This window comes from Podarcis filfolensis (assembly GCF_964270895.1).
Source record: "Podarcis filfolensis genome assembly, chromosome: 2".
In the NCBI taxonomy this organism is placed as follows: Eukaryota; Metazoa; Chordata; class Lepidosauria; order Squamata; family Lacertidae; genus Podarcis; species Podarcis filfolensis.
Window position 1 is genome coordinate 115505172 of NC_139605.1, and position 25545 is coordinate 115530716.

Genomic DNA, 25545 nt, shown 5'->3' on the forward strand with positions numbered 1-25545 from the left:
CGGCAGTGGGAGGCCCCATTAGCTAAAGTGGTACCTCAGGTTAAGAATGGTTTCAGGTTAAGAATGGACCTCCGAAATGAATTACAGTGGTACCTCGGGTTAAGAACTTAATTTGTTCTGGAGGTCCGTTCTTAACCTGAAACTGTTCTTAACCTGGAGCACCACTTTAGCTAATGAGGCCTCCTGCTGCCGCCACACAATTTCTGTTCTGATCCTAAAGCAAAATTCTTAACCTGAGGTACTATTTCTGGGTTAGTGGAGTCTGTAACCTGAAGCGTCTGTAACCCGAGGTACCACTGTACACTTTTGGGAAGTTTTTCTTGCCTTCCCCTTTAGGGGTTTTTGAATTTAAAAACAAAACGAAAAACCATTGTACTTCTACAAGCCTTGGGGTCCCCATCACCCAAATTTGCTGGCGCCTCCCTCTTCTGTGTGGATGCTGTCGTTTTGGCTCCAAAGGGATTGACACTCGCTCTCAAACATTTGAAATAGAAGGAAAAATGGTCAGATCCCAACGGGAGGAATGTAACAGCAGGTATTTAGGGGGCATTTGTTGGAGAGGGGTGAGGTCTGGCTCATAGTTGAAAACAGCCGAATCCTTAGGGATGCGGAAGACTCTGCAGATTGGATATTTGGCTCCACAGCCAGTTCCAAAGCTGATGCAATTCCAAAGCTGAGAGCCACTGTGGTGTAGTGGTTAAGAGTGGTGGACTCGTAATCTGGTGAACCAGGTTCGCTTCCCTGCTCCTCCACATACAGCTGCTGGGTGACCTTCGGCCAGTCACGCTTCTTTGAAGTCTCTCAGCCCCATTCACCTCACAGAGTGTTTGTGGTGGGGGAGGAAGGGAAAGGAGATTGTTAGCCGCTTTGAGACTCCTTCGTGTAGTGATAAAGTGGGATATCAAATCCAAACTCTTCTTCTTCTTCTTTTTCTTCCTTGGCTCACCACCCGCCCTGCCCTACATCCCACCCATTGCCTTAATATTCTGAAATGTGCAAACTCTCACTTTTGCCCCATCAGGTGCAGGTCTCTGAGAGCCGCCGGGAGCTGCGAGAGCTGCGAGCTGCACTTCAGGTTGCCCAGAAGGAGAAAGAGCAGCTCCAAGCCGAAAAGCAGGTTGGTGAGAAGCCGTCTCGGAAAGCTTGCAGAAGAGGTGCAAAGGGCAAGAGCAACCAGAAAGCACGACTTTGAGAAAGAGGGGAAAGGCAACCGTGGGTTGCGTCCAACCAATCACAACATTGTGGCCCCCATCAGGACCCTCCCTACCCTCGCACACCCCCTAAATCTGTTCAAGGAGTTGCCCTTGCAGTCCCTTTTGGGGAGGGTATGGGATGAGTGTGGGGGAAGGAGAGGGGAAAGTCCCATTGTGCAAGTGGAAATGCTTGCGCTGACAGGTCACATTTGCTGGATGCTGCCCACAGCCCATAGCTAGAACTTGAACACAGAACTTGATTTGGGGGCATGTCCAACACATGTGGAATAAGGTTCCTTCATTTTGTTTCCATCTCCAACACATGTTGCTGTTCTTTTCATCCAAATTAGCAAAAATAAATAAAAATAACAGCAGTATGTGTTGGAGATGGGAACAAAACGAAGGAACCTTATTCCACATGTGGTGGACATGTCCCATTTTTGAGACATGATCTATGAGGAATTAAAAAGAATGCTAAAACACACATTTTTAAAGAAACCTGAAGCTTTCCTATTAGGCATTCTAACAATTAGCATCCCAAATGAAAATAAAAGAGTGTTTCTTTACGCAACAACAGTGGCCAGAATGCTAATAGCAAAATACTGGAGCAGTGACTTAATACCAACAAAAGACGAGTGGCAATTAAAGTTATGCGAGTACCTCAAACTAGCCAAAATGACAGAATTAATAAGAGATCACTCAGGTGACAAGGTAAAAAAGGAATGGGGTTGCTTTAAAAACTACATGACAAAATATGGTTCCAAAAACAATAATTGGTTGTGCTTAGATTAATTTCACAGATATAATAGGAAAAACTGATTTTAATACACAAATACAGAATATTTGTCACTTAAGAGAAGTGTTGAAGCCGCAAAGAGATAGAGAGAAGTCAACTAATATAGCAGGGATTCAAACTAGTTTTCTGGAACAGAAAGAAAGTGTAAAGATAGAATGAAAAGGATTAAAAATGTATTTTTTTTATGAGAACCTGGTGTATAGAATATTCAAATTAGTGTTTGTATCCTTTGAACAATTTTGTGTTCTTGACTAATTCTTTTTCGTATTTTATTATTTATCCATTTTCTTTCCCTCTCCTTTTTTCTTTTTTTCCCCTTTTTTTCTTTTTCTTTTTATATTTTTTCTTTTCTTTTCTTTTGTATTTTTTCTTTTTCTTTTTGGATATCTGGATGTAATGCTTAATTTATGCTTTCTCTGTAATTTTTTTTAAAATGCAATAAAGATAATAATAATAATAACAACAACAAAAGAACTTGAACCCGGAATGTGGGAGGTGTATGGGGAGGGTCTTTAACAGAAGGTGGGTGGAGTGACGCCTCCTACCTGGTTTTTTTCTGGAAGTTGGTGCTGACCTTTTCCCGATTCCCTGCCCCTCAGGAGCTGCTGGTATACATACGACGCCTTGAGGAGCGTCTGGAGAAAGTGGCCGACGAGAAATGGAGTGAATCTATTCTCTGCGATGAAGAGGAGGCAGCGCCAGAGACTCCTGGTCAGTCTCCCCGCCCCCCTGCCTCGCTTTGCATGCCCAATTATATATATATATTTTAAGAAATATTTATTAAGATTTTACAAAAAACAGATATACAAAAACACATAGTAAAAAACCAAGAAAAAAAATAAGAGTAAACACACACGGAAAAAAAAAGATACAAAAGATTAAAAACAATTCTTTTTCATAATTTAAAACTCATTTGCTTGTTTCTTTGACTTCCTCATACCTCCCCTTCTTGTATTCCCATTTAAATAATCAAATCAGCAAATTCTTACCCTCTTTCATTCATCTTATCTCTATAACTTGACATTTTATAACTCAGTATTTTCATCCATTATCAATTCATTTTTGCATATTCTTATTAACTTTTTTTACCTATTTATACCCTTTTTCCATATTCTTAAAGCATTACAGCTGGAAACCACTTAATGTCTATCCAACATCATTCTAACATTCATTAATTTTGCAATATTTCTGTAGATAGTCTTTAAATTTCTTCCAATCTTCTTCCACCGCCTCTTCTCCCTGGTCCCGGATTCTGCCAGTCATTTCTGCCAATCCCATATAGTCCATCATCTTCATCTGCCATTCTTCCAAAGTGGGTAAATCTTGTGTCTTCCAATACTTTGCAATAAGTATTCTTGCTGCTGTTGTAGCGTACATAAAAAAAGTTCTGTCCTTCTTTGTTGCATGCCCAATTATACGTACCAATCCCCATCTCCACTAGTGTCGTGGCAAAAAAAAAAAAGTATTTCGTTTTCTTTTTACAACTTGAAAGCTCTTTAGATCCTAGAAACCCAAACATCTATTAGCTCAGAATTCCCAAGTGCTCCCCACCCAAAAATCCTAAGGGCCCATGTAGGGGCCCCAGACTCTAAGCTTTTCTCCTTATTTTTTTAAGGAAATTTCTAGCCCCCCTAGAAATGAAGTAGAACATGTGGATACCCTTCTAAGCAGTTTCTATAAAATGAATAAGATTGGCTGCTCCCGCCTATTGGTATATTTAGCCAATAGTGAAGTCACAGCTATGACTGATGAGTAAGTTGTTTGGCTACCAGCCAGTAGGGTTGGTAGGATTCCCTTTTCTTGCGAGGAATCCTATTCGGAATAAGAGAATTTCCCTTAAAGAAAGGGAAACGTTGACAGCTATGCTCTAGGGTCCTAAAGAGCTGGTGTTTTCCCCTCCCATTTAATGCACTTTTGATGCTTCTCTCTTAATTTTAAGAAAGAAATTCAACAAGTTAAGCCTTTTCTCATATGGAAGTACAATTACGGAAAAGGCTTCTCTAATTTTGTGTTATGCATTGCCCGTGGCAACCATGTTGCATTATGCAACAGCTTCTCATAGCAGCCATTTTGTGACTGGTGCCTCCAGCTGCTCAGAATTCAAAAGGTGCCCCCTGGTCCAAAAAGGTTGGGTGACCCCTCCCCTAAAGCAGGCACCCCCAAACTCGACCCTCCAGATGTTTTGGGACTACAACTCCCATCATCCCTAGCTAACAGGACCAGTGGTCAGGGATGATGGGATTTTAGTCGCAAAACATCTGGAGGGCCGAGTTTGGGAATGCCTGACCTAAAGGTTTTCCTGAGGGCCAGCATCTAATCTTTTGGCGTCTAAGCAACCCAGCACCTGAGATTTTTCCACCTGTGCCTGAAGCGGCCTGGTCTAATTTTGCATCCTAAAATAAATTATTCGAGAGAGAGACGGATTTGCTTCTGGAGCCACAACCTGGCATCAATTGCACCATTGTTCTCTAGGAAAATTACCGTATTTTTCACTCTATAGGATGCACTTTTTCCCCTCCAAAAATTAAGGGGAAATGTGTGTGCATCCTATGGAGTGAAAGCAGGCTCCTTGGCTTCAGCGATAGCAACGCGAAGCTTCCGAAGGGCAGAGGGAACGCTCCCTCCGCGCTCCGGAGGCTACGCGTTGCTTTTTTTGAGAGCCAGTGTGGTGTAGTGGTTAAGAGCAGTAGTCTCGTAATCTGGGGAACCGGGTTCGCATCTCCGCTCCTCCACATGCAGCTGCTGGGTGACCTTGGGCTAGTCACACTTCTTTGAAGTCTCTCAGCCCCACTCACCTCACAGAGTGTTTGTTGTGGGGGAGGAAGGGAAAGGAGAATGTTAGCCGCTTTGAGACTCCTTAAAGGGAGTGAAAGGCGGGATATCAAATCCAAACTACTACTCCTTCTTCTTCTTCTTCTTCTTCTTCTTCTTCTTCTTCTTCTTCTTCTTCTTCTTTCGCTGTCCAGGCTTCAGGGATAGCCGCCTGAAGCCTTTGGAGCACAGCGGGAACTCGTGCTGCACTCCGAAGGCTTTGGGTTCCTTTCGCTGAAGCCGGGAGAGCAAGACCCTCTTGGCTTCAGCAGAGAGGGAGAGCTGCGCAGCGCCCCTTCAGCAAAGCGGGAGGAGAAATGGAAGGGGCTCCGTTTCTCCTGCCGCTTCGCTGAAGGGGCGCTGAGCAGAGAGGGGGAGATTTTTTTTTTCTTGTTCTCCCCCTCTAAAACAAGCTGCATCCTACGGTCGGGTGCGTCCTATAGAGCGAAAAATACGGTAACTCTGACACACACACACACTTTCTCCCTTGACCGTGTGTTTTTGTTCTCCTGTCCCTTCTCCTACACATCTCCCAGGCTCCCTGGACTCGCCGCTGTCCGACTCGGAGGATGAGTGTCCCGAGGACATGCGCCTGCCTGCGCAGCTCGGGTCCTACAGTTTGTGTGACAACCGGGCAGCTACTACCACTCCGCCTTGTGCCCGGGGACCCGCTCACACCGTGGTGATCAGCCAGCCGGCACCCATTGCCAATCAGATCAAGCAGCCACCCGAGGATTCCAGTTCCGACTCGGTGAGGCCCTGGGAGGCAGAGAAGGGTGCAAATCAGCTGAGGGGAGGTCATGGATCTGGCCAAACCTAAGAACTGAAGAATTTCCTTGCTGGTTGTGGCCAAAACTCCATCTAGCTAGTGTGTTGTGTTAATCATCGGCCAGTCAGATGCTCCTGGGAGGCTCTCAAGCAGGGCATGTTAGAGAATGCAGAAGTTCCCATTTTAGCTAGCACAAGTGGAACCTGAAATAAACTGTTTCAGTGCAGACTGCTCTTGTTCACTGCCAGCCAGCAAGCAATGCCCTTCGCCACAACACTCCATTCCATCCCTCCTCCCACTTGCTTTTCCTCCCCACTAGGGCTAGGCGGTATATTGATACAGTGGTACCTTGGTTTGCAACCGTTTTGGATGACAGTGGTACCTTGGATTAAGTACTTAATTCGTTCCGGAGGTCCGTTCTTAACCTGAAACTGTTCTTAACCTGAAGCACCACTTTAGCTAATGGGGCCTCCTGCTGCTGTTGGAGTACGATTTCTGTTCTCATCCTGAAGCAAAGTTCTTAACCCGAGGTACTATTTCTGGGTTAGCGGAGTCTGTAACTTGAAGCGTCTGTAACCTGAAGTGTATGAAACCTGAGGTACCACTGTACAACCGTTTTTGATTACAACCACGTCAAACCCTGAAGTGTGTGTCCCTTTCTTTGGATTACAACCCTTTATTTATTATTATTATTATTATTATTATTATTATTATTATTATTATTACAACCCTTTTTTGGGGGGGGGAGGCCCAATTGGTGAAAGCATGCCTTGGGTTACAACCTGTTTTGGTTTACAACCGGACCTCCGGAACGGATTATGGTTGTAAACCAAGGTATCGCTGTATATCATCCGAAACCGGTTTGAGGTCCATATGGTGATAATCCATTTCATAATTTTTGACGTGACAATATATCTTGAATCATGATGTGTGTTAAGGGCTGGGCAGTATATCATCCCAAAAGCATTTGAAGTCCATATCGTGATATCAGTTTCATAATTATTGACCTGGCAATATATTGTGAATCATGATGCATGTGTGTGCTACGCAAAAATTGTGATGCAGGAGAAACTGTGAAGCCACCCAATGCCTCTACCTAGCACCATCCTTATTTCGGACATTCTGATATATCGGTATATCGCGATGCTTAGCTAGTGATATGTCGCGATGTTGCAAACCAGATATCACCCAAACCTACTCCCCACCCCCCACCCCCAATAGTCATTCATCACTCTTTAGCCACTGAGCATGCTCAGTCCTCAGTGGTCTGTTTTATGGGAGGTGGGCAAAGGGGTATTTAACCTCCCTAGTTTTTCTGTTTTCCAAGTATATATTTGTAATGCTGCAAACCTTAGGGTTCCCCACCTTGCCCATGGCCCAGCCTGCTTATATACCTCCGTTTTATGTGCGGCTAGCAGGTGTCGCTGTGGTCTAAACCACTGAGCCTTGGGCTTGCCGATCGGAAGGTTGGCGGTTCGAATCCCTGCGACGGGGTGAGCTCCTGTTGCTCGGTCCCACCTCCTGTTCGAAAGCATGCCAGTGCAAGTAGATAAATAGGTACCGCTCCGGTGGGAAGGTAAACGTTTTTTCCGTGCGCTGCTCTGGTTTGCCAGAAGCGTCTTAGTCATGCTGGCCACATGACCCGGAAGCTGTACACCGGCTCCCTTGGCCAATAAAGCGAGATGAGTGCCGCAACCCCAGAGTCGGTCATGACTGGACCTAACGGTCAGGGGTCCCTTTACCTTTAGTGGCTTCTCATTTGCTCACATACGCAAGAGAGAACCCAGGACAGCTTCCCCTGCCAACCTAGGCATGCCATCATCTGTTTCCCCTCAGTGATGGGCAAAGGATGTTGGGGGCTGAGCTGCCTGGGGTTGGCAGAAGCCAGTCCTGCTTGTACCTCTTCTTACTTTTGCATTCTGTATTTAGGAGGCTGAGGACGAAAAGGCAGTGCTGATGGCAGCTGCCCAGAGCGGTGGCGAAGAAACCAACCTGCTCCTTCCAGAGCTGGGCAGCGGCTTCTATGAAGTGGCCAGGTAACAGAAGCTAGGATGCTCCAGAGTCTATTTTGATTACAGTTCCCCCTTTTCAGAGAGAGGGCTGTACATCAGTGGGGGGGGGGGCCTGTGGCTCTGCAGATGCTATGGAGCTCCAGTTCAGGGATGTTGGGAGATGTAATCTTAACAACATCTGGAGGTCCCAGATTTCCCAGACCCACTTGTACAGGCTCTATTGCAGCAAGCTACAAGACTCTTTACTCTACCATGGGTTTGCATGGCGTAGTCCAGGGTTTCCCAAACTTGTGCCTCCAGCTGTTTTTGGACTACAACACCCATCATCCCTAGCTAGCAGGACTAGCGGTTAGGGATGGTGGGAACTGTAGTCCAAAAACCGCTGGAGGCCTAAGATTGCGAAACCCTGTTGTAGCCCCACGCCAAAGCAACCACCTCCACTCCGAACCCAGCCAGGACATCATTTTGCCAGATTTCCAGTTCCATGACGTAGCGCTTCACGAGCTCATTTTGCACTGTTTCCTCTTTCTCCCTCCCTCTGTTTGCAGTGGCCTGACAGGGCGGCAGATGTCGGAGCCGGGGGCTTGCGGCATGGGGGTCTCTCCCTTAGACCTGCCCTCGCCGGCCCATTGGAAGGAGTGCCCCATCTGCCACGAGCGCTTCCCGCCCGAGAGCGACAAGGAAACGTTGGATACACATGTTGACGGGCACTTCTTTTTCAGCACCCATGACCCCTTCACCTTTGAGTAACCATTTCTCTCCCCCCCCCCAAACCCCCTTCCTCCCAACCACCACCATGCCCCTTCTGTTTTCCCCACTCTTTTCCTTGGGATCCAGGCTGGGGATATATTCCCTTCCTTCTCCCTTGATAGTGAGATTGCTATGAGGAATGCTTCGCCCCAGGAAGGGTAGCTTCAGCTGCTAGGTGGTAGTAAGGGACTCCCAACTTCCTGGGACGCCTTCTCTATGGTCAGAGTCAACTTGCATTAGGAGCAGCAAAGTTAGTTGTGTACACACACACACACATATACTTCTATATGTGCACACATTCAGCCAAGCTAAGCGTCAGTGACTGAGAGCTCAGAAGTTAAGAGCGTGTCTTCATGGCACCCAGGGTAGGCACATGTGTGCAGGGGGGGCAGAACGCGCCAGCCTCGCCGCCAATGCAACGCCAGCCTCAATGATCCCAGCCTTGCAGAGCAGCTCAGGGAGGGTGGCATGAGAAAGACACAACAGCCTTGCACCTCTTGATCCCTGGCTCACCCTCGCTTTGCAAGGCTGGGACCGAAGGGCGCATGGTTGTTGTGTCCTTCTCATGCTGCCCTGCCGATGCGGGCTGGAGGGGCAGCGTGAGGAGGGCACAGCAGGGCAGGCAGGCGCCCTTTGGTGCATGCCCGTTGTGCCCTCCTGACGCCCTGCCAACCCTCTGCTGTTTTGTGAGGCTGGGATATGGGATCAGACCCGCAAAGCAGCATGGGGCTGGCAGGGGCGGTGAGAGGGGCAAAGTGTGCCCTCGGAAAAACTGCACCCCTTTCCCCCCCCACGCTACACCTCATGAGACCCTGTTTACTCACAGCCAGTTACCCTGCGATGGCAAGCGAGTTTGAAAAAGTCAATCCCTGGCAAACTCAGAGGCCTCTTGACTCTCCTCTTACTCATCCTTGTGAAACAATTACAAAGGGGTAGTTGACGTGGCATCATCCATTGGACTCCAACTCCCATCAGCCCTGGCCAGCCTGGCCAATGTTGAGGGGTGATGGGAATTACAGTAACAGCGATAGCTGGAAGGCACTGCATTGGCTGCCCCCACCCAAAACAGGCCTTGCGAACGGTTGTCACCTTTTGGTGGGCCGAGCTCTCCGTTCAGCGGAGGGTCACTGCAACCTCAGCGAAAGGGTGTCCTGTGATTCTTTGTTCGTGCAACGTGGGTTGCTTGTTCTTTTAACCACAGAACACTCTTTAAATGGTAAGCACAGCCTCATAGTGTTGGGCAGTTCACACATGAATCGCCCGTTCCCGGAGGTGGTGCTATAATCCTCACATCCTTTTGCAGTTGTGGCCTGGGGACAGAAGAGTCACTGGGACACGTGGCATTTCAATATTCCACTCTGAACACCAGAATGCCAAAAGTTCACACAATCATGCATGGTGACACACGCACACAGGTGGGTTTCTCACTCAAAGTCCGCTCCAGCTGTTGGCCCTGGTAGCGTAGGAAACAACACGGGTCAAGTTGTTCAGGAAAGCCCAAAACACATTTTAAGAATTATTGAACTGCTAAGCCCCCCGGGCGCCATGACTGCAAACCCTGCACTGATAAGCTTAGAACCGGCTTTGGCCATGAGTTTGACGCATACTGTAGACATGGTGGTAAAGGGATTCATAGCACACATAACATGCACCCGTCTTAAGACCCTTGATGGGGTCTGGACCTGTACCATCCTTCCCACACACTTGAGATCTCAGCCAGAGGCCCTCTTGGGGAGTCCACACCCTAGGTCTGTGAGCTGTGTCCCCCCCCCCCAGGGAAGGGAGTCTCCTCTGTAGCGGTTTCATGCCTTTGGAACTCCCTCCCACTAGAACTGTGGCATGCCGCAGGGTTTTCAGAAGGCCTTTGAGCCTGTTTTGCATTGGCCAGCCTTCCCCGAGTAACGTTGCCCCTTTTGTTGGATCGAAGCTGGAATGTTACGGAGGTTTTGAGTGTGCTTTATCTTTTTTTGTTTTGTTTTTGTAACACTGGTTATATATAAATATATATAGTTGCAGTTATTTTCTTTATTGTTCTAAGTCGCAGTAGACGTGGTTAACATAAGATAATTTTTAAATAAATAAAGAGGGAGAGGGAAGGATATATCTTCGCAAGGAGAGGGGCTTTGGGGTGAAGCAAATGAGCAGGAACCCCTCTCCCCACACACACACTGAATAGCAGCATCCCAGGCTACAGGTTGAATGATTTGAGCGCTCTCCTCCCATAGAATGCCCCATACATGCACAACATTTACATGTCAGGAATATAGGAAGCCGTCTTAAACAGAGTCTGCCCATTGGTCCACCTAGTTCAGTACTGGCTGCACTGATTGGCCGCAGCTCCTCTGGGTTTCAGGCAGGGTTTTCCCCGAGGCATTGAACCTGGGATTTTATGAATGCAAAGCAAGATGTCCTGCCACTCGGCTGTAGCCCTTCCCAAAAGCAGCTGGACCCAACTCCACAACACGCCCCTCCCCGCCGAGGCCATAGGATGCTGCCTTATATCGAGTTGTCAGACAATTGGTCCATCTCACTCAGAAATGTCTACTCTGACTGGCAGGTTTCAGACGGCATCTCTCTCTCCCCCCTCACCCCCTTCCTAGAGATGTCTAGGACCATGGGTAGGCAAACCAAGGCCCGGGGGCCGCATCCGGCCCAATCACCTTCTAAATCCGGCCCACGGACGGTTCGGGAATCAGCATGTATTTATATGAGTAGAATGTGTCCTATTATTTAAAATGCATCTCTGGGTTATTTGTGGGGCATAGGAATTCGTTCATTTCCCCCAAAAAAAATATAGTCCGGCCCCCCACAAGGTCTGAGGGACAGTGGACCGGCCCCCTGCTGAAAAAGTTTGCTGACCCCTGCCTAGGACTGAACCTTCCACATAAAGAGTGGGTGGTCCACGGCTGATTTAAAACTAGTGTTTCCCTAGCGAGGATGGCATTTCACTGGTCAGAGTATATATTCCCCACTTTTCCCTGCAGTCTGAAAAGGGCCAGAACCTGCCACAGATGCCTAGTGAGGCTTCTGTTCACCTAACTTTTAATTCTTGAGTGTGCGTGAGCAGAAAGCAAACAGATGGATGCAAATGAACAAATGTGTGTATTTATCGTTCTAGCTATAGCCCATATTCCAGCAATACCCAAAAGATTTTATTGCTTGCATTTATATGGTATATGGCATTGTGTGTGTGTGTGTGTGTGTGTGTGTGTGTGTGTGTGTGTTGTTTTGTTTTAAATAACAACTAAAGCAACCAGGGTAGTAGACACATAAATTAGAATAAAGCAGAGAAAGACTTATAATAAAAAACCTTTTGTATGCCTCAACACCGCCAGGGAAAGAAATTATATAAATTCCAGTCAGTTCCCCTCCCACTTTAAACATGATCAATATATTTCCTAAATGTAGCTGCTGCCTTTGCATAAGTAGCTAAACACTAAGGTTATTTATTCCATGATAATTCAAGCTCAGAAAATAGTCCAGCAATATTATTTAAACTTTTGGGGGGAAACAGGAGCGCTAGAGTGATGCGAGGTAAATTCCTTTTTTAGCAAGGAATAAAAAGTAGAGAAGTTCACCCATAAGGAGTATTTTTAAATTAAAGATGAATCCACATGCTGTTGATCAGGGTGGTGGTCTGCATCCCCCTGCCCCATAATAAATTGGGCAAATTATGCACATTTGCACAAGCAGTGAGGTAATTCTGCATCCACAATAAAGAACAGCAAATCTTTGGATTTCAGAAGCAAAGGCCGGATTGGGCTACTACAGGAAAGACATTGCAGCAACTAATTTATTGTAGGGTGCAATAATAAGAGCTAAAAACATGGGCAGTATTGGGGGTGTGCTTTAAAAAAGAAATTAAGGAAGCTGCATTTTGTAGGGTGCAGAATTAGAGACTAGGCAACTTAGTCCTGATTATCAGGCTTGTGTGTCCTACTCAGCCCATATCTCCACATTCCTTCCCCAAAAAATAAATTAGGCAAAGTGTGAATATTTTTGCACCATTTTGGCACAAATTCTTCCAGAATAAAGGATAGCAAATGGGATTGAATTTCAGAAGAGAAGCAAGAAAAGGTGACTGGGAGAGAGAGAGGCCAGTAGCACCTCAAATGATAGGCTGATTTATTGAAGCATGCATTTTAACAGGGAAGAGCCTGCATCATCAGAAACAGTACCAAACCACTGTAGGATCTTTTCAAGAGAATGAGAAGGGCAGAGAAGAGCATGGAGACTGATGCCGCAGCAGAGGGATGTTAGGCAAGAGTAGCCACAGAGGAAAGTTGTGGAGGGAGGATGCCAATGACATACCTAGGAAGCCAGAATCACATTCATCAGCCTATCTTTGCCATCCTAAATGTATGAAACGATGAGAGCTTTTGGGTTTTTCTGAGCTGGGAACCACTGATGTGCAGAATACACACAGAATGGCTGTGATGATCCCCATTTTAACATGGAGGAAACCCAGTTTCTTTTTTTAAAAAACCACATTTGGCATGTTTGGGCTATTGTGCAGCAGGAAGATAGTGATCATGAGTGTGTGTGTGTGTGTGTGTGTGTGTGTGTGTGTGTGTGTGTGTGTTTGCTTGCCAGTACACACAGGTTTGGGACGCTGGTGGCACTGTGGGTTAAACCACAGAGCCTAGGACTTGCCGATCAGAAGGTCGGCGGTTCAAATCCCGCCACGGGGTGAGTTCCCGTTGCTCGGTCCCTGCTCCTGCCAACCTAGCAGTTCGAAAGCACGTCAAAGTGCAAGTAGATAAATAGATACCGCTCCAGCGAGAAGGTAAACGGCGTTTCCGTGCCCTGCTCTGGTTCGCCAGAAGCGGCTTAGTCATGCTGGCCACATGACCCGGAAGCTGTACGCCGGCTCCCTCAGCCAATAAAGCGAGATGAGCGCTGCAACCCCAGAGTCGGTCACAACCGGACCTAATGGTCAGGGGTCCCTTTACACTTTACCTTTACCTTACACACAGGTTTGACATGGGCAGGACATGTGGGATTTCTTTTGTGCCCAATTTCCACAAAACAGGCATCTCCACTATGGTCACAGTTTTGGTGCCATGTTTTGGTGCCATGGGGAGCAGCCCAGAGCAAAGGTTGATCCTGACATACCATATCCGGTTGAGCAGTTATTCCCTAAGATCTTCCTGCCTCCGTTGAAACAGGAGCAAAACCCACATATAGCTGCAGTGATAGTCAAAGCTAGGAATACTAGTCTGCCCCCCAACCAGACGACCTTGTTGTCTCCCAGCCTGGTTCCCATTGTTGGGCAGTTGTCTGACAGCCAATCTACATGTGTGGCCGGCCTGTACCATTTAAACTGCAGGAGGGGAATTACACCTTTGAACTCCCTGCTCACTGAAAGCTAGCATGGCAGGGAGAATGGTTCAGTTGGAGCCTTTCTCGCTTTCTGCTAGTTTCTATAGTTTTTTTGGGGGGAGAGCATTTTGAACACTTCAGACTGCTGAAGTGATATCTTAAAGCAGTGTTTCCCAGACTTGGCTCTCTGGCTGTTTTTGGACTACAGTTCCCATTGTCCCTTACCGCTGGTCCTGCTAGCTAGAGGTGATGGGAGTTGTAGTCCAAAAACAGCTGGAGGCACAAGTTTGGGAAACAGTGCCTTATGGGGAAAGCCGCACGTTCCGATTCTGCTGGATGTTTCAACGGGCTCTGAGACCAGTTTGGAGGCCAGGGTCCCTGATGGCTCATCACATGGTGATTGATGATAGCAGATTTACACCTTGGAATTGTACTCTGAGAACTGCCAGAAGCAGAGAAGGGATGAATGAAGAGGTGACCCTCATCCCCTAGTCATAGTTCCTTAAGTAGACTTGGTTCCCTTCCCTTTTTCCTTGCTGTTTTGTTGTTTTTAAGAAGCCCTTTCTCAATGGTGCCCTGCCACTGCCTCTCCAAACTACCTACTGGCTGCTGCTACTGCATGCATCTCCCTTCCAGTACATTTGCACCCCTTGCTGGGGTCCCATTGTGTTTGGTTTATTAGTTTCCCTCCCTTTTGATCCCTCCCCATCTCATCCCTGTACATATACCCTCTGGCTCCCCCCTGTTAGTTGAGCTTTGCACTGGCTTTCTGCTAATTTTTGGTTGCAAATCCTTCATTTTATTCTGCCTGTTCTTCCTGGCGTCTGTGCCAGGCCCTGAGACGAAGGATGCAAGGCTTGTATGCAGCTGGAGAGAAAGGTCGCATCCGTGCCACTCATTTAAAGCACTCATATGCCGCCTCCTCCCCCCTCCAAAAAAATAGAATGCTGGGAGCTGTAGTTAAGAGTACTGACCTCACGAAACTACAATTCCCAGAACCCTTAAACTACAGATCCCAGGATTCCCCATTAAAGTGGTGTAGGAGGGCTTTAAATGCATGGTGTGGAAGGGACCAGAGATGGCGACTCTCTAGCGACTGTGCCTTTTGGGGAGGCTGTGACGCCTCTGTTCGCTTGCGCGGGAACCTTTTGATTGTGTGACGCATTTGTGGCTGTGAGTTCTTCTCACCTGCTTTTTCCCCACCCAGTGGTTTGTTTGTTTTTTACTGAATATAATAGTCAATGGCGAAAAGTTCAAAGCAATAACCCTCTTTCCCCTCCCCTCCCTCAACATCTTGACATACCCCCAAGTCTATGTATAGGGTGTACATATATATATTTATATTTATATTTATATTTATATGACATGTTGCAGCTATTCTAATAAAATGCGGCCTCTCTGCAACAACCTGCCTATCTTGTCTGTTGAATATTGTGGTTGCTGGGGGAAAACACACACACACACACACACACACACAGAATGTTCCTTGGCTCCTCTCTCTGTCATCAGTCCTGCCCAGCTTGCCTCCGGAAATGACATCATCCATGGATACCAGCAGGCCACAAGTTTTGCTGAGTGGGAAAAGCAAATATTGATAGTGATGGGGATGCGGTCAGTTTTTGTTAAGTTGTGGGTGAACGTATCAGACGACACAGCGATTCTTCAAACAGCTCTTGTTTATTCAGAGGCCAGAACAGAACTGAACTGAAGGGTTCAGTCAGCCTGCTTATATAGAGCTCCAGTACAACGTTACTGTAGCAACTTTTAAAACTATCCAATCACTGAACGTCACTTTCGATCCTTCATTTGCATAACTATCTACAGTATCCCCCTGCTGGCCCAGGGTGAGAACTTCAGTACATAACAGTTTTCATATGGTCAAGATCAATACAGTGGACGCTTGGGTTGCGAACGTGATCTGTGCAGGATGCATGTTCACAACCCACAGCATTCGCAATCCACAGTTGTGCATCTGTTGAGTCGGCGCTTCTGCGCATGTGCAATCGCCAATACCCGGAAGTAACCCGTTCCAGTACTTCCGGGTTTCGGCGGTCCACAACCTGAAAAACGCAACCTGAAGCGTCTGTAACCCAAGGTATGACTGTGCCTGGGTTTTGCCACCATGAAATTTTCCATTACCAGTTCCCATACCTATAGCTGTGGAAATGTATCGACTAATTGAGCTTGGATCTAGCCTCCCCTGCCCTCTGAAAATGTTGTTATTATTATGAAAACTGTGAAAATGATCAGGAACATACTAGACAGTGAACGCTGTTGAATTCCGTGAAACTCAGAACAGAGTAAAAATGTTCAGGTTTGCAGTGCAAGGCAGCACAATCTTTACCCAGTTACCTGGGAGTAAGTTCCACTGAAGGCTCAATTTACAGTAAAGGCATAAACACTCCACATATTTCCTTAAAAATGGCTGGCTGCAGAAGCATTGCAATTAAATAATTTAAAGTGGATGGGATACATTTTCCTTTGAAATTATAGGAAGTGCTTTGTATGCCAGCTTCACCATTTCCTTCATTCGGTACAGGAATTTTGTTTTCAGTATAAACAGGACTCTGTTTTTGCACCTACACATGTTGTTGTTTAGTCGTTTAGTTGTGTCTGACTCTTCGTGACCCCATGGACCAGAGCACGCCAGGCACTTCTGTCTTCCACTGCCTCCCGCAGTTTGATCAAATTCATGCTGGTAGCTTCGAGAACACTGTCCAACCATCTCGTCCTCTGTCGTCCCCTTCTCCTTGTGCCCTCCATCTTTCCCAACATCAGGGTCTTTTCCAGGGAGTCTTCTCTTCTCATGAGGTGGCCAAAGTATTGGAGCCTTAGCTTCAGGATCTGTCCTTCCAGTGAGCACTCAGGGCTGATTTCCTCCAGAATGGAGAGGTTTGATCTTCTTGCAGTCCATGGGACTCTCAAGAGTCTCCTCCAGCACCATAATTCAAAAGCATCAATTCTTCAGCAATCAGCCTTCTTTATGGTCCAGCTCTCACTTCCATACATCACTACTGGGAAAACCATAGCTTTAACTATACGGACCTTTGTCGGCAAGGTGGCAACTACACATACACACCACTTTTACTTGTTCTCCAACATGTGGAGGGGTGGAAAAAGGAAAACTGGAACAGTCCAGGGTCAAATCAGAAACTGGGATGCCTTCTGTAATTCTGGTACTGTCCCTGGAAAATTGGGACACTTTGAGGGTATGGAATCATCCTCCAGAAGTGCACCAAAACAAACCAGGCTAGAGAGAGTGATGGAGACAGGCAAAAAGGGGAGATGGGTCAACAAGACAGACATGGGTGGTGGAGAGGGGCCCTAGCTCAGTGACAGAGCACATGCTTTGAATGCAAGAGGTCCAAAGTCCTGTCCCTGGCATCTTGTCATAAGGAGCCTCAATGAACAGGCACCTCTCTGGTTGAGACCTAGTTGGTGGAGAGCCTTGTGGTCTTCTGAATGCTGTTGAACTATGACTCCCATCATCACTGCTATCAGGGAACCTCCCACCCTTCTAAACCAGGGTTACCAGACATCCCCAGTTCCCGGGGACAGTCCCCGGATTTGCAAACCTGTCCCCGGACAAATTCCGTCCCCAGATTTGCAAATCTGGCCCCGGGAAACATGGCAGCAGCAGCCTCAGCAGCCAAGAGCCAGCCTAGTAGAGCAGTTGGCTCTGGCTGGCTTCAGGAGCTGCTCGCTGCCGTGGTGTCCGCCATTTTTCCTCGCCAGAAAAGTCTCCATACGATGTGTCTTGTGTGCAACACATCATATGGGGGAAGGGGGCAGGAGATTGGAGAAGCCTGGGGAGTCACGGACGGGCGGTACGCCATTGCCAGGAGGGGCGCAAGGTGCACGGTTTCTCTGCTGGGCAAGGTGCAAAGCCCTTCTTTTGCACCCTGTGAACCTGCCCATGACTCCCAAGCCTCCCTCGATCCCCTGCCCCCTTTGTTTTGACTGATCAGGGGAGGCTCGAAAGTTGCGGGCAAGTTTTTTTAAAACTCTGCACATTTATGTTTCACAATTTGCGAAAGAAGGGCTTTTCACCTTGCCTGGCAGCGAAACCGTGTGCCTTGGGCCCCCCTGGGCAACACTCCCCTGATCAGTCAAAACAAAGGGGGAAGGAGATTGGGGAAGGCTTAGGAGTCACAGGCGTGCAGCACACCATTGCCCAGTTTTTTAAAAACTCTGTGCATTTAAGTTTCACAGGGTGTGAAAGAAGAGCTTTGCACCTTTATACAATATGCATGTGTGCTTGGGCCCCGGGTCTTTTGCCTCACCGTCCCCACTACTGACTCCCTGTTGCTACTCAGCTTCAAAAAAAAAAAAGTGTCCCCGGATTCATAGAAAAGAATCTGGTAAACGTATTATAAACGTAATTGTGACACTGAGGGGAAGGGCAGGGCCAAGGAGGCGAGGTTAACATGGATCAGTTCCAACCCCTGGGCTGGTGGTTCCCTATCCCATCCCTGCCCTACACCACATTGTCTCTTGCAGTAGAGAGCCAGGTTGTGATGGAGTATGGCTTGTATCTCTTGTCCCATCAGTAAGCAGGCATCTGCTGCCAGCAACCCATGCCAGCGTGGCCCTTTGGATGAGATTTATGTTGGCCCAGCGCCTAGTTTCCCTTTCTGAATTCATTCCTGTTTCCAGTCTCCAGTTGCAAGGGGGTTTATAAACCCTTTGGATCATTCAGAGCTAACCATCAGTTCGTTCACGAGAAGACAAGTAATGGTGGGCAAGTCTGCTTAAACATCTCCCACTGAAAATTTGTGAAAAAATCACTGTCGTCGTTGTTTGTTGTTGATGCTAAGGACAGGTTTAAGATGCTCACTAGCAGAGGTGGTAAACGGATTCCCTTTGCCATCTCTGGCCAAGTGTGTCATTTCATCACAGAATCAATCAATCAATCAATCAATCAACATTTACAGTGGTACCTCTGGTTACGTACTTAATTCGTTCCGGAGGTCCGTTCTTAACCTGAAACTGTTCTTAACCTGAAGCACCACTTTAGCTAAGGCGTCTCCCACTGCTGCTGCTGCTGCCACGCCGCCACCGTGCGATTTCTGTTCTCATCCTGAAGCAAAGTTCTTAACCTGAGGTACTATTTCTGGGTTAGTGGAGTCTGTAACCTGAAGCATCTGTAACCTGAAGCGTATGTAACCTGAGGTACTACTGTATTGGCATACAGAGAAAACAGGAATATGTGGGTCGAAACATAAAATTGGCGTCTCGTCGCAGAATCAGAATTGTTGACTTGGAAGGAACCTCAAAGGCCATCTAGTCCAACTCCTTACAGCACAGGAATTGCAGCTAAAGAATGCCTGACACATGGCCATCCAGCCTCTGCTTAAAAACCTTTGATGAAGAAGTGTCCACTACCTTCCATGGGAGTCCGTCCCACGATCTGGCAGCTCGTAACATCAGCACCTTTCTTGTAATTTGTTTTTTTTAAAAAAAAAATAATATTTATTAAAGATTTCTTAAAATTATAAAAAAGAAAAAACAGAAAAAAGACAAAACAGAAAAATAAAAAGAAAAAATACATCCATCATTCTCAAGTTTTAAACTTTCGTTACCTTCTTTCTTTGACCTCCTCCTCCTCCCCTTTCTTGTATCCTGGTTAATAATTATCACAGCAAATCCTATCCATAATTCATAATATTTTGTCCTTACATTATCTTAATCTATTTTCATCTTGTCTTATAGCAAACCTTGAAACTTAAAACTTAAATCTTATTTTTACCGACTTCTCATAACTATACCATTAACCTAATTCTTTAAACATTTTTACTAGAACCAAGTAGTTCCATTTCAACTTTTTTCTAGCATTCATCAATTATTTTAAAGCAGTCCTAATGATAAAAGAAAAACAAGTAAAACAATCCAATCTTCATCCAGCGTCCCTTCCTCCTGGTTCCGGATTTTGTCAGTCCTTTTTGTCCCATTTATCTAGCGCATTAACCTGGTGTCCTTATATCCGAGGCCCTCAAGTCTCTTCCATGTCCCTTCCGCGGCTCTTCTTCATATTTTCCTTCCACTCGTAGGAACTCCAGCTTAGTAATATTTTTGACCCTTTTCAACAGATCAGCCCCATTTCCATAGTCCAGACTAAACTCCATGTGATATTTAAACACCTGTTTCAGATTCCCTCCAAAATTAAAAGCCCCCACAGCTCCAAACATCTGATGGCCCATTACCAGACTCAGAAAGTCCAAACATCCCGGCATGGGAGGGTCATTCCAACCCCCCATTTCCAAACCAAACCTAACTTTATCTTTCCAAGCCTGGTTTTTTCCAAATTCATTTATCAAATCCAAAGGCTCATGATCCTGCAGGGCCGCAGCTCCCTCCATTTCTGACACCCAGGATTCAGCAGTATCCTCTTCTCTCATCTGTGCTGTCATAGCACACTCCTGTTTTAGTTCCTGGGTAGGCTCCATGTAGTTTCCTACTGCCTGTTCAAAATTTCTGGTCGCATTAGTCATCAAGTCCGTCTTCTGGCTTAGCTGATCCAATAGGGCATTTATTTTACAGAAAGCACCCAACAGAGCTTCTGAAAACATTGTCCTGCAAGGTCACAAGTCCTTTCCCACGATTGTAATCTGTAACAGCTGCAAGCTCCTGAAGTTGGTTACAATTTCACAGTCTCCCTCTAGGGGGACAACTTGTTTATTCTTTCTTTTAAGAACAATAGCAACAAAGTTTCTTTTTTAAAATATTCAGTCAATATTTGTTCCTTTGAAATGCGAAAGGAAACAATGGAGTCACTATGTTACTTTTCTTTTAACTATCTGTCAGAAACATTTGTATCTGGTCAATGAGCTTCAAACGTCAGTCCTGACACTCCGCTCCAGGATCAGGACGGTGGAAAGTTACTTTACTTTAAACTCACTTCTGCAGGTTTAGACAATCCAAAAAAAGGCCCCCCTTCTTCTCCTGCTACTGAAGGGGGGTTCCACGATTTTAAATGACGAAAGCCAGTCCTTTAAAGGTGAATTTCTATGCTCTAGTTACGTTATTTTTGCTTTATTCTGACTACAAAGAAATGGAAGGCTGACTTCCTGTTTAGACCTTCCCGTTTCAGTACCAAATTGAAATAAATTTTAAGTCCAATTCCTCTCTACTGGCCATTCCTTATTTGAAGTCCAATTGTTCGAGTTTTAAGTACTCACGGGTGATTCTTTAGATGCCAAATTGTCCCAGGAAAAAGGCAGCGCTCTCCGGCAACGGCTATGCGGCTTCGCTCCACGGAAAAAGCAGTAGACTCACAGCACCGCGCCACTTCCCCCTCTTCACTTCGGAGCCCGTTTATGGGTTCCTTTGCGGGTTGGGGGGGGCGCTAAAGGTGCCCGCCAAGTCCCATGGTCACAGGCTTCATCCGCCTGTGATTTTTTAAAGGGTCCCCGCTTCGCCGTAGCGGAAAAGACCCGTTTCGCGCGGAGCTGGTCCCTCCGGTTCAGAGGGAGTCCGCCATTGCCGATGGCGCCACCCCGGAAGAGCACCTTTCTTGTAATTTGAATCCCTCAGCTCCAGAACAATGCAGTGGCAGTGAGTTCCGCAGTCTTAAATAGGAGGTTGGGCAGGAAAGCCATCTCGATTAGTTTGCTGACAGTGTCCTTTTCAGAGGCAACCTCTACCATGTCTGTTTGTTCGGACTACCAGGTCCCTCATTCACTGCAGACTTCCCCACCCAGCCCAAAACCAAGCCAGGGAAACCAGCATCCCCTGGAAGGAGGGGAGCAGCGCTCTTCTTGTTCCAGCACTAGAGCAGATAACGACAAAATCAATTTTTATCACCCTTGGCTTTTATGGACCCTTTAAAATATAACAGCAAATCATTGAGGAATTCATTATTCTCTCCCCACTGCCACCACCACCTTCTTTCTCTCCCAGTCTGTGTACATCTCGGGTTGTCTGTGTGTGTAATTTTATTTAATTAGAAATGTAAAATACAAAAGACCTGCGGGCAGGTGAAGATGGACAGGCGGAGTGGTGCTGAGTGATGGCTCAACGAGGCCGGATTTACGGCTCTACGGATGGAGGCTTTGCCCTTGTATAGCCAATAGTAATGGAGTGTTGCAATCCAAGTCTTAAGCGCAATGGGTGACCTGGGATCTATAGATCATTAATACAACCTGACTCACGGCTGCTGCAATTATCCGGGGTGAATAAGATGGAAGCGCGGCAGAGCGGGAGGGGCAGCCAGCTTAAAAGAGGCCAGGGGCTGAGCTGCCGAGGCTTCTCAGAGGGTGATGGAAATGGCTCAGTGATGCGAAGGGGGTGGGAAGGCAAGGAACAAGTGCATGCAAAAAGAAAAAAGAAGTGGTTGTCAGATTGTTCTTTTATTATTTTAAAAAAATCCCCATAAATGTCTCAGCTGTATCCGCAAACAAGCCCATGGGGGAAGCCTCGTTGCATCTCGTTTTCCATCTGTCCATTTTATTATGTTCTCTTTTTTAAAAAAAAATTAATTAATTTTCCAAATTTATAACAAACGTATCAACAAATACAAAAAGAAAACATCAAAATAACAACAACAAGCAAACACAAATCCTAACTATAATTATTCCACTTTTGTTAACATTGTTGGGTGACTTCCTCGAATCCCCCTGTCTGAATTTCCAAATATATACCATTGTAGCAGTTTTCCAAAACTAATTTCACCTAAAATTTACTTAGTCAATTAACCTTTCTTTCTTTCTTTCTTTCTTTCTTTCTTTCTTTTCCTTTTAACTTTAAACATATTATTCTATAACATCACATATTTAAATACTAGGCCAATCTGATACTTGCAAGTAATTCTATTTCAGTTATCTTAACATATTTGGCTAAATAGTCTTTAAATTTCTTCCATTCCTCCTGGTATTCCTCCTCCTTCTGGTTGCGGACTCTTCCGGTCAGGTCGGCTAGCTCCCAAAAGTCCATCATCTTCATCTGCCATTCCTCCACTGTTGGGACTTCTTGTAATTTCCAGTTTGGGGCTAACAAAATTCCAGCTGCAGTTGTGGCATACAAAAACAATCTGACATCTTTCTTGGCCAATTCCAAACCTGTTATTCCAAGTAGAAAGGCTTCTGGTTTCTTAATAAATGTATACAGTGGTACCTCAGGTTAAGTACTTAATTCGTTCCGGAGGTCCGTTCTTAACTTGAAACTGTTCTTAACCTGAAGCACCACTTTAGCTAATGGGGCCTCCTGTTGCAGCCACGCCGCCGGAGCACAATTTCTGTTCTTATCCTGAAGCAAAGTTCTTAACCTGAAGCACTATTTCTGGGTTAGCAGAGTCTGTAACCTGAAGCGTATGTAACCTGAAGCGTATGTAACCCGAGGTACCACTGTATTTCAACATTTTTTTTCAATTCATTATAAATCTTTTCCCAGAAGTCTTTCACCTTGGGACAGGTCCACCACGTATGATAAAATGTACCTTCTTTTATTATGTTCTACCTTAGAAACATAGGGGCTAGTATGTCGAAAACAAAAGCCAGCATTCCTGCTCAGGTGTTGATGGTAAGTGATGCTTCTACGCTGCAAGGCTACAGCAGCTTCCCTTCTGGAGAGAGATGGGTTTGTGCAAAGGCCTCTCTCCCTCTTTCTAAGAATGCTCTTGCAATTCCTTTCTTGGACCACACATTTGTACTTTGGACAAACTAGGCTTAACCCCCGGCAGAAGCAAGGCACACCTTTTTAAAGGCGCTGCCCAAGTAAGCATAAGAAGAATAAAAACCAACTTGGAGCAATCACAGTTAAACTGAGCCATGTTTGAATGAAAACATGAAATGCTGGTCTGCCTGCAGGCTTTTATTTTCACATTTGAACGACTGCAAACCCGGCAAGCAGGTCAGCAACTGGGGCTGGGTGGGAATAAAGGTAAAGGGTAAAGGGATCCCTGACCATTAGGTCCAGTCGTGACCAACTCTGGGGTTGCGGCGCTCATCTTGCTTTATTGGCCGAGGGAGCCGGCGTACAGCTTCCGGGTCATGTGGCCAGCATGACTGAGCCGCTTCTGGCAAACCAGAGCAGCGCACGGAAACACCGTTTACCTTCCCGCCGGAGCGGTACCTATTTATCTACTTGCACTTTGACGTGCTTTCAAACTACTAGGTTGGCAGGAGCAGGGACCGAGCAACGGGAACTCACCCCGTCTCGGGGATTCGAACTGCCGACCTTCTGATCAGCAAGTCCTAGGCTCTGCGGTTTAACCCACAGTGCCACCGCATCCCAGGAGTGGGAATGGCCCCCCTGGAAAAAAAAAGAAATTAAAAAAGATGAATCCCATTGTGGAGGAAGCAGCTGCAAGAGGGTGAATCCAGCCCATCACACACATGAACAGTTGATTAGTGCAATTATAAGCTTTTAGGAAGTCTATCCAGCCCAGGCTCCTGGAATCTCATGCAACACATATTTGTGTGAAACAGCAGACCTTCCAAGTGTCCCTATTTTCCAGGGACAGTCCCGGATTTACAGAAACCGTCCCAGTTTCTGATTTGATCCCTGAATGTCCCGCTTTTCTTTGGGACATCCCTATTTTCATCAGAGAAATCTCGGAGGGTATGGAGTTACCCAACCCCAAAGTCAAAGAGATAAATAACTATACCACCTTTAGAAGACATCTGAAAGCAGCCCTGTATAGGGAAGTGTTTGAACGTTTAATGTTTTATTATTATTTTATATAAAGTGGTACCTCAGGTTACATATGCTTCAGGTTACATACGCTTCAGGTTACAGACTCCGCTAACCCAGAAATAGTACCTTGGGTTAAGAACTTTGCTTCAGGATGAGAACAGAAATCGTGCTCTGGCGGCACGCGGCAGCAGGAGGTCCCATTAGCTAAAGTGGTGCTTCAGGTTAAGAACAGTTTCAGGTTAAGAACAGACCTCCGGAACTAATTAAGTACTTAACCCAAGGTACCACTCTGTGTTGGAAGCAGCCCAGGGTGGCTGGGGCAACCCAGTTGGATGGGCGGAGTATAAACAGTAAGATGATGATGGTGATGATGATGGTGATAATTGAATAGGACATCCCTCTTTTCATTGGAAAAATGTTGGAGAGTGTGAAACAGCCTTTGCCAACCAAGCCCTCCAGATATTTTGGACTAAAATTCCCATCAGCCCCAGGCAGCACATCCTCTCTGGTGAAAGATAGTATAAAAGATACACATGCATACCTGGTTCTAAGTCCTTACAGTCTAGCAGGACCAGGGTGCATTTTAGAAATGCATGAGCTACTTTTTAAATAGAATTCACCCCCTCCCCCCCCAAAAAAAACCCCAATAAAGCAAATATAACAGACATAACTGGTGACCAGTCAAGTACCTGCTCAACCCATTAGCCCCATTGAAATAAATGGGCTTTAGAGATTATATAAGATCATATTGTACCAATGATACCATATTAGCAGAACTTGAGTGATACCTGTAAATAAAAACTTATAACAAATACCATTTTTGGAGTAGACAGGAAAAACATTAAAGAATATAAAACTGTGCGAAGAAATAACGACAGTATAAATATTACAATGAGAACGATCGGAAGACTTGTTTTGTCAGAAGTCTTTTTTATTTAGGTGTTTATTTAAATGTTGACAAGGAAGATTATGCTTTTCTATGTATGTAAATCCGTTTTTTCCTTTTTCCTTCTTTTGTATTTTCTTCTTTTTTCTTTCTTAATTGCTTTTTTCTTTAATTTTCTTTAATTTTCTTTTTGTAATATGAGATTGTATTTTTTTTGTAAATTCTTTGTATATGTGTGTAATTTAAATTATGTAATAAAGATTGTATGGGGGGGGGGGGAGAAATAAATGGCATTAAAGTCTACAGATTTCAATGGGCTGAAATGCCCATTAGCCCAGTTGAAATAATTGAGCTTAAGAGGACTTAACTATCGT

General features: G+C 45.9%; 1 protein-coding gene across 3 annotated transcripts in view; it reads left to right on the forward strand.

Annotated features, from left to right (window-relative positions):
• CALCOCO1 (calcium binding and coiled-coil domain 1) overlaps nucleotides 1-12806 on the forward strand; it is a 39824-nt gene extending 27018 nt beyond the window's left edge. For all 3 annotated transcript variants that reach the window (XM_083599238.1, XM_083599237.1, XM_083599239.1), the window contains exons 11-15: nucleotides 1022-1117; nucleotides 2589-2700; nucleotides 5337-5551; nucleotides 7499-7605; nucleotides 8130-12806. In XM_083599238.1, the coding sequence (XP_083455364.1) occupies nucleotides 1022-1117; nucleotides 2589-2700; nucleotides 5337-5551; nucleotides 7499-7605; nucleotides 8130-8331 (732 nt within the window). In that variant the 3' untranslated portion in view covers nucleotides 8332-12806. The remainder of the gene's footprint in view (nucleotides 1-1021; nucleotides 1118-2588; nucleotides 2701-5336; nucleotides 5552-7498; nucleotides 7606-8129) is intronic.
• Nucleotides 12807-25545: the final 12739 nt, after the last annotated feature.